General features: G+C 67.8%; 1 protein-coding gene across 1 annotated transcript; it reads left to right on the top strand.

Moving 5' to 3' along the window:
- The first annotated feature begins 2,555 nt into the window (after positions 1–2,555).
- H696_06164 (hypothetical protein) lies at positions 2,556–6,410 on the top strand. Its single transcript, XM_009499910.1, has 4 exons — positions 2,556–2,980; positions 3,099–5,789; positions 6,019–6,158; positions 6,279–6,410. The coding sequence occupies exons 1-4, from the start codon at positions 2,596–2,598 to the stop codon at positions 6,297–6,299; spliced, it is 3,237 nt and encodes a 1,078-aa protein (XP_009498185.1). The 5' UTR covers positions 2,556–2,595; the 3' UTR covers positions 6,300–6,410.
- Positions 6,411–9,209: the final 2,799 nt, after the last annotated feature.

Genomic DNA, 9,209 nt, shown 5'->3' with positions numbered 1-9,209 from the left:
GGGCGGTGTGTGTGTGTGTGTGTGTGTGTGTGGGTGTGTGTGGAGGAGGAGGGCAATCGGGCCGAGGGAGGGGAGGAGGGAGGCAGGAGGTGCGGGTGATGGGCGGTGCCGGAATCTGCCGAGGGCGGCAGCCGAAGAAGGTGCGGACAGTGGGCATGGCATGCATGGGCACCCGCGGGCGAGGATTCCCCATGATTTGGTGGCTGATTGCGGAGGGGCTCGGGTCCCGAGATACTGGGGGGAGGGGGGGAGGGGGGCAGACCTGGGAGAAAGTGCGCGTGGTGCCCATCTGGGCTGGTCCTGAGAAGGAAACAGCAAACGCCGGAACGGGCGAGGGTCGCCATTCTGGGTGGCATTTTCGTGAGGGACCCCGCACCGGCCCCGGGGATACTCATCTGACTCGGGCAGATCTCGCAGCAACAGGGGCGGCCGGCGGTTCGGCTGGGCAATGTTTTGGTTGTGTTGTGGAAATGGTAGCGCCATGTCATCCCCCAACGAACGGGCCGAGCTGTGTTTCGTCCACCTCCTCGGCGCTCGTCTCACCTCTCCCTGCCATGTGGGGCTCCTTGCCGTCGCCTCTCCTGCCAATGGGATGACGCCTCCGGGCATATTCGGCAAGGAAAGCCGCCTTGCCATTTCCCCCTCTTCTGAAGGAAGATGTACGCGTCGAGCATCATGGATGCAGCCGACTCAGCCCGATGGATCCTTCCTTTCCTGGGTGCTTCCTCCCCCCTGGGCGCCCCGAAACAAGGGCCCCTTTCTCCGCCGCCCCCCTCCCCGCCCCTCCAAGGTCTCGGCACCTTGAGGGATGGTCATTCGCTTTGCGGGGCCTGTGGCCATTCCGCTGTCCTGTCAGTGTGCGTGGCTCCCCCGGGAACGGAGCGAGTCGGTCCCTGACGCAGGCCCGATTTTGGCCCAGATCCCGGGTGTCCCACCTTTGCTTTTGATGTGGTCCTTTTTCCGAGTGCCAGCCGCCTGGCGGCGGGGCGCTTTGGGCGGTCCTCTCGCCGGTGCCCTTTGGCCACCTGCCAGACGGAAAGTGCTCAGCCATGGAATGTGCCTTTGTCGAGATGGGGCTGTGTTCCCTGTGTCGAGGGCGCCGCCGTGTGAATGTATGTGTGGATGCATGTGTGTGTGTGTGTGTGTGTACGGTACGTACGTACGTACGGCACGTACGTGTAGGTGCGTGTAGATGGGCGCATGGGCGTGCGTATACTTGTGCGGCGATGTGTCGCGATGTGCGGGGGCCCTCCGTGCACCGGCGGGGAGCGGAGGACAGGGGGGGACAAAAGTGCTTACCGGCCAATCATGCTGAAGATTGAGCCCACCGCCATTCCAAGCCGCGCCGACCGTGCACGAAGAAGCACCCAGCCTCGAGCGGCTTTCCTGGCCTCCTTCAGGCCCCGGCCACCCGCAGGGGCTCCCGCCATTTGTTGCCCCCTCGCAGCACCGGCCCAGAGATGGAGCCTCGCAGCTCCCCCAGGGGCTTCCCTCTCTGACCATGGCACGCGGTGGCAGGCCCCCCCCCCCCCCCCCCCTTCCCCTCCCTCTCTCCCTCCTCGTGCTTCCCACCATAATGAGCCTCGCGCCTTGCTCGTGACGGTGCATACTTCGGACGGTTTGGGCCTTCGACAAGGTCAACCCGTGAGAGTCACCTCCTTGGGATTGCCCCGTGATCAACGTAGGAACATGAGACATTGCGAAGCTCAGTCCCGGGCGGCAGTCATGGCGAGCACCCGCATGCCCGCCTTTTTTTTATTGGGCAGGGCGTGCGCATATGCTTTTGCGACTCCCCCCACCCCCCGCCCGCCCCCGCCTCTCCAATGCCCGCCTTTGCTCCTGCTTGCCCAAATGACTTGTTCACGGCGCATCGCCCCCCGGTCCCCGCTCTGTTCCGGATTTTTTTCGCCCCCCCCCCCCCCCCTCCCCCCCGGTTGCCTGCATATATTTCGCGTGTCAGGAATAAGGGGGCGCAGAGTTGCCAAGTCGCGCACCGGTGCCGGTCCGCACCGGGGAGAAACATGGGGCACCCCCACTCCAAGGAGCGATCTTCCGGTGTCCCGGTGGTGCTCCCACGGCCCCCCACAGAGAAACACACCCCCGGATGCGTCTCAGTCCGGGCTTCGGGGAATGCCTTCCCGGGCCCCGCGCGGCCCCTGGATTCCGAGCACATACGCCCGCCGATCGGGGGGGGGTCGGGGTGACGGACCGGGCGAAGTGACCATGCCTCGCCATGGTCGGGGAGATCTGCCCAGGCCGAGGGACCGGAATGGGGCACCGGCGGGCGGGCGGGCGGGCGGGCGGGCGGCCTTAGCCCGGAGCACGCGCACGGCGCCTCCCGGAGCTGGGGCCCTGCATGCCGCGAGGCTGATCCCCCGCGCGCAGGCGGTCCGCATGGCCAGCGCTAATGACACCCCCATTTGTTGAGGGGGCACCACGGGCATGCCGAGCGGAATCCCGAGCCCCATCACTCGGGCTCCCCCTTCCTTTCCCCTTGTGTGCTCCTGCCCTTTTCCCCCTTGCGCCCACCTTCTGCCTCTGTCCCTTGCGCCCACCTTCTGCCTCTGTCCCTTGCGCCCTCGCCGCTTGCTCGCCATGTCCAGCCGCGGTAGTGCTGGCCGGTGGTTCGCGGTCTCGGCCGCCATCGGCATTTATGCCGTCCTGGCCGGTCTCCTTCCCGCCGCCGGGGCCGGCTCCACCTCCGCCTCCTACTCCGGGTCTGCACCGACCTCGGGCTCCTACTCCGGGTCTGCACCGACCTCGGGCTCCTACTCCGGCTCTGCGCCGACCTCGGGCTCCTACTCCGGCTCTGCGCCGACCTCGGGCTCCTACTCCTACTCCGGGTCCTACCCCGGGTCCTACTCCTACTCCGGGTCCGACCCATTCTCGGACGATGGGAGCTACTACTGGGAGCCGCCGGCCATCCCGGTCAGCGACTACGCCGGCAACCTCGGGGATTTCCCCTTCTGCTCGATCGCCGGTGCGTGCACCACCCCCATGCCCTCGCCCTGGCTGCCCTCACACTTTGCAACAAGCACGCTGACACGGGGGGGAAAAAAAAACAAACGAAAAACAAAATCACACCCACAAACACGCAGACACCCCCGGCTGCATGGAGTGCCATCCGAATTGCCTGGCATGCGACCGGGCCCAGCCGCGCCAGTGCACCGCCTGCCCGGCCGGGCTGCTTCTCCGTCAGGATGGCACGTGCCAGCGCTTTTGCGATGCCTCGGCCTATGTCGATGCCGCCAATGCCCGGTGTGCGCCCTGCCACGAGAGCTGCCTGACTTGCTCCGGCCCGGCCGAGCACCAGTGCTCCTCCTGCCCGATGACCCGCGTCTGGACCACCAGCGGCCGGTGCCAGCCGGGCCCCTACTGCCCGGGTGGCTTTGACGCCACGGGCGCCCCCTACAAGGGGCTGTGCTACGATTGCCGCGACGCCTCGTGCGGGGCCTGCTCCGGCCATGGCTCGCACTCGTGCCTCAATTGCTTGACCAATGACTGGTTCCTGGCCGCCGGCGAGTGCATCCCCCTCCGGTGCCCGGATTCCTGGAAATACGAGCAGGGCCAGTGCTTCCCGGTCAGTCATGGCTGCTCCCAGCCGGACCTCCTTCGGCCCGGGCGCTGTGCCTCCTGCCTCCCTGGCTACTATTTGCACGCGGAGGATCGGAACTGCCGTGCCTGCCCGGCTGGCTGCACCGAGTGCCGCAAGCCCGACCAGTGCACCGGCTGCGTGGCCGGGCTGACCCTGCGCCTGGGGGCCTGCCTGCCTGCCTGCCCGAGCGGGCAGTTCCCCAACCCGGACACCGGGGCCTGCGAGCGTTGCCATCCTTCGTGTGCCACGTGCGCCGGTGCCGGGGAGAACCGCTGTACCAGCTGCCACAGCCATCGCTTCCTGGAGGTGTACCCGCCGAATGAGCACCAAACTGGCACCTGCCGCACGTGCGACTACGACACCAATGCCTGTGCCCACTGCCTGGGCCCGTACACCTGCGGTGCTTGCTTCAATCCCCTGGCCCTGGTCAATGGCAATTGCCAGTTCGACTGCCCGGACCGCACCTTCCCCGCGCACCTGGACGATGAGTCGAGCCTCTCCGGCGGCGGCAGCAGCTCCTACTCGGCGGACACCTGCCGCCCCTGCCACCATACCTGCCAGGCGTGCGAGGGCCCCGGCCCGGAGGACTGCACCTCCTGTCGCTTTGGCTACACCATGACCAATCGCAATGAGCACACCTGGACCGGCCACTGCGAGCCCGACTGCCCGGCCGGGGCCTTCTCCGCCATGCGCAGCCAGCAGTGCGATCGCTGCAAGGACTTCTGCCAGTATTGCCCCAAGCCGGAGTGCGGCACCTGCGAGGACATCTGCGTGGCCGATGGCTGCCACGAATCGTGTGCCACCTGCCTCGGCCCTGGTGCCAATACCTGTGTCACCTGCCCCCCGGGCAGCTACCTGACCGAGGACAACACCTGTGTGGCCGTCTGCCCGAGTGGTTTCCACCCGGTTGACCCGAGCGATGCCTTGCCTCCGACCGGGTCCAGCAGCTGGGGTGGCTCCGCCTCTGGCAGCTACATGGGCTCGGCCTCTGGCAGCTACACTGGCTCCACCTCGGGCAGCTACATCGACCCAAGTGCCCCGGGCAGCCGTGGCTTCATGGAGGCAGTGGCCGAGCCCGCCGGTGGCACGTGCCGTCCCTGCGGCTGGCAGTGCGCCTCCTGCGACGCCGACCGCTGCCTGGTCTGCGAGACCCAGCCCACGCGGCTGCTGATCCACGGCCGCAATTGCGTCGAGCAGTGTCCCCTCTTCACCCTGGAGACGGTGCCCGGCGAGTGTGTCCCCTCGCCGGGGATCATTTGCCCGAAGTACACCTTCCAGGACAAGTGCCCCAGCTGCCCGGCCGGGCTGCTGGTCCTGCCGGATGGCGCTGGCTGCGTGATCACCTGCCCGGCCGGGATGTACCGGCCGCTGGATACCGACGAGTGCCAGGCCTGTCCGGCCGGCTGCGCCACCTGCCTGCAGTACCGGCCCGCCCCGACGGCGGCCCCGCGCCTGGACTGCCTGTCCTGCGCCGACCCGGCCCGGCCGCAGGTCGACCCGAGCACCGGCGCCTGCGTGGCCGCCTGCCCGGATGGCAGCTACTCCACGGCCGAGGGCCGCTGCGAGCGGTGCATGGCCGACTGCCTGACCTGCCGCGAGGGGCACCGGTGCACCCGGTGCAAGTCGCACCTGTGGCGCCTGGGGGACCTTTGCCTCGAGCGCCGGCCTACCAACTCCTATGTGGTGCTGGACAATGTGCTGGAGCGCTGCCGCGACCCGGCCTGCCAGCAATGCGACGAGGCCAACCGCTGCACCACGTGCCAGCCCTCGCACCGGCTGGTCCGCGAGACCGGCCAGTGTGTGTTTGCCCTCTGCCCGGCCGGCACGGTGGAGGTGGGCCTCGAGTGTGCCGCCTGCCCGGCTGGCTGCGAGCGGTGCTCCTCGGCCGGGGCCACGTGCGACCTGTGTGCCCGCGGCCACTACATGCACCAGGGCCACTGCCTGGCCTCCTGCCCGTCGGGCCTGGTCCCGGCCCCGGCCGATGCCCGGCTCATGGACGATGGCCTGGCTGGCCAGTGTGTCGAGGCGGATGGCTCGTCCCCTGGCAGCGGTGTCCCCGGGTCCGGTAGCAGCGGTAGCAGCGGTAGCAGCGGCAGCTCGATTCCCGGCCCCGGCAGCGGGTCCACTCCTGGTGGGTCTGGTCCTGCCTCCGACAGCACAAGCAACGACTCCACCGGGGCCAGCAGCAGTACCGGTGCGCGCATGCTTCTGTGTTCTTTTCTTTCCCTCTCGCTCGCCCCTTTTTCCCCCCCTGCCTTGAGTGCTCTCCCCTCCATCGATGGGGGGGCGGGAGGGGGCCTTGCTTTTCGTCCTCCCCTCGTGCTGACCCTCCTTCTGCGGTGCTTTCCCCTCCTGCTCGGGGGTTTTCCCTGTGTGCCGGTATGTGTGGTGCTCGGACGTCGGGACCGCGCCGGGTTTGGCAGGCACCCGCCCGGGCAAGACCGCCGCCTGGGTGATTGCGGTCAGTGTCGTCGGCGCCGTGCTGGGTCTGGCTCTCATCGTCGTGGGCGGTGTCTTCGTCGCCAAGGCCGTCGGCGGTGGCGCCGGCGCCAAGCAGGATTTCGTGCGTCTGCCGCCCTTGCCTGGCCGTCTCCCATCAAATGCCCGCTCTTTCCCCACCCCCGCCCCTCTAACTCCATAACCCCACCGCCGCGTGGCGTGCGTCGAATGGCGCGACCCGCAGTCCATGAACATCATCGATTGAAGGGACGACCAGAGCCCCGCCCGATGGGGCGGGGCCTTCTCGCTGTGCCCCTCTCCGCCCGGATGTCCCCCGCGCCGCCCACGCGCCAATACACAACCACAACCTGGCGAATGAGCTCCCTCCCCTATGCCGAGAGAATGAGGCAAGGTAGCATGGTCCAAGTCAACTCCCACACGCGGAGACTCGAGCCCGGGGCAGGTGGGTGGTGGAAGCCATGCATCGCAACCGCCTGGACCCCCCTGCTGGGACCTATGCCGTGTCTGGGGGCCATGTCGCCGCCGGTCTTTTTTGTCGCCAAAATGCCACCCTCTCACCGTGGTGTCAGCTCGTCCCCCACTCGATCGGCGCCCGGCCTGCCCGCCTCCTGCGCACTGGGCCCACACTTTGCCCGGCCATGTGGTCCCTTGCTGGCGTCTCCCCGCCAGATGGGGCCATGTGGGGGCATGCCACCAGACTCGCCGAATCCAATTGCCTGCTGAGTCGCAGACCGTGCGCGTCGGTCCCCGTGGCACTGTGTGCCATGTCCCGATATGGCGATCGTCCTCCGAGGATTGCGAAAAGGCCGACCATCGAGTGGCGTTGATACTGTGCCTTTGCCGGAGCGAGATCCCCCTGTGGCCGGCAGAGGGGCCTACCACTTCGGTATCGGTAACGTGTGGCACGATCCGGTGGATGGCTTGCCATGCTCAATGGGCTTCCTCCAGGGAGGAATGCGGGGCAGGGCATCAGCACGGTGACCAGGAGAGTCGAAGGGTGTGCGTACGTTCGACGGGGGAGCGAGAAGGAGACGCGTGTGGGCCGGCCCGGTCGCGGAGCTCGGGCCCGTGACCGATCCCAAAGGTTGAGGAAGGCGGGGATCCTGCCGCGGAGTTTCCGGAGAGCGAAGGCCTCAGCAGCTCGGCGTCGAAGAGCACGCGAGAACATGGCGGCAGCACCGGTGAGACCTGCGAACACCGGGTCTTGGGCCTCCCTTCAAGGCACTTTGAACCACTGGCGAGGCTCCTTCCATGTTGCTTGCCGACGAACCCGTCCGCGGTCGAGCCCCTGGGCTGTTCCTTTCGGGCGACGATCTTCCCCTGGTTCGGTACGACCTCCTTTCGTGCGCAAAATGCCCCGGGCCTGTGGCATATTTCCGGTGTGGCTTTCGCCATAGCTTGGCCCCTTTGACGAAGGACCGGGATCGTGACAACCCTGCCACTCGCCGGGGGCTACCACGCGGCGGTGCCTCCATCCGACCTCCATCCCCCTCGATCGCCGCGGGTTTGAAGCCTGGCCTGCTTCGCCCGAAGGCCGAGGCAAAGCCGACCCGGCCTCGGGTTATGGGTGGCCGGCCTGCTGCCCTGAGGAGCGTGGTGGGCCCGAAACAAAACAAGCCCCCTGGGCCCGTATCGCGTGCCATCGGAGAGCGTGAGCACGGGGTGTTCGGGCACATCGTGGCAGCCGTTGCGAGGGGGCCCCGCGGTGAGGAGCAGTCGGTGATGGCTATGTGGAGGCGTGCGCCTGTGTGCGTGGGGGTGAGGGGGGGGGCCATTCTGTCAGGCGTTGAGGCTTGCTGTTGCTGCCGCTCCTGCGCATAGGTACTGCCCTTGCCTCCTGTGTGGTCATCGCTGGCGCCAGTTGGCATGCCTCGGAGGGGCACCTCGCTGCCGGCCGGGTGCCCGCGGTGCGCCACGCACCAGACAGGAAGCCGGAATAGGGCGGCAGGTTCACAGGCTCGGCTCGATGGGGGCCATTTGGACCGAGGCATGGGCGGGGGCTTTGGCCCGCTTCCCGAGCCCTGGCAGGGAGCGGGAGGCACCGCCGAAGAGGGTGGCGGCCCCAGGACACGGGGACCGGGAGAGGCATGCCGGTCGCTGGAGCGTCAGAAGGGCATGCCTCTGTCACGGCATGGAGAGAATGCCCTCGGGCCGGACAAGGGAATAAGCGGGGCGCGCCGGATGGAGCTCCCGACCACCGGGCATGTGCCCTCGTGCTGATGTTGACCCCCGGCGGTGGGCGGGTGGCATACGATGTGCGAGGGGGAAGGGAAGGGTTCGGAAAAAAGGAGGGAGGGCACATCCTCCGGGATCTGAGACAGTCGCCTCGTTGCAGGACCGGCCCCATGGCCACGGTGGTCACTCTCCGAGAAGGGCTTCGGTGGGATCTCGGCGTCGGCGCGCCGTGCATCCAAGACCCCGGGCAGGTGCCCCGGAGGCCAGCGGAGAGCAATGGGTGTGCTTGGGACATGTGTGAGGCATAGGCACCCGGCTGGCTGGGTTTTTTTTTTTTTTGATCGGACTCTTGCGTCACATCGGAGGGCCACCGGTCCCCTGGGCCGGGTGCCTCTGCGTGGTTTCGGGGGCATCTGTTGGTGACATGGCAAGCAAGCGGCCTCACGGCCCAACAGGGCGGCGGTGGCGACCGCTTGAAGGTCGCAACGGCGGGGGTGTGCTTGCCTCGGCCCTTCGGTCGCCATGTGCCAAGGAGCCAGTGCGGCCGCGCCGCCCGAGCGGGCAGGAGAAGCCTCGACAGGCTCGTGCTTGTCCGAGGAAGGCATTGGCCATGGTCGGGGGAATGTCCAAATTGCAGTCAGCATCGCGGCGATCGGACGCCTTGGATGCCCACGATGACCAGAGGTCAAAATAGACCCACTCCCACGGGGGCCCGGGGGAGTCGGTTGCATGCGCGGCTCCAGGCGGCATGCCTCGGCTGGCGGAGACACCACCACCACCAAGTGCGTGTCACATTTTTTTAAGGCGCACCGGGGCTGTTTTCCATCCGGCGTCCAGTATGCCGGGGTGCCGATGCCCGCGCGCTGTCCGACGCCTCGATCCAGCCACCGACGCATGAGGCGCTGGCCGTGGCGTGGCCCTATTCATGGGGCGGCGAAGAGAAACGAGCGAAGCGCCTGGGGCACCCCTTGCCCGACGG

Source organism: Fonticula alba (assembly GCF_000388065.1).
Source record: "Fonticula alba strain ATCC 38817 unplaced genomic scaffold supercont2.22, whole genome shotgun sequence".
Taxonomy (NCBI): Eukaryota; order Rotosphaerida; family Fonticulaceae; genus Fonticula; species Fonticula alba.
The sequence above is the reverse complement of the archived record's forward strand: the minus strand, read 5'-3'. Positions and strand labels throughout refer to the sequence as shown.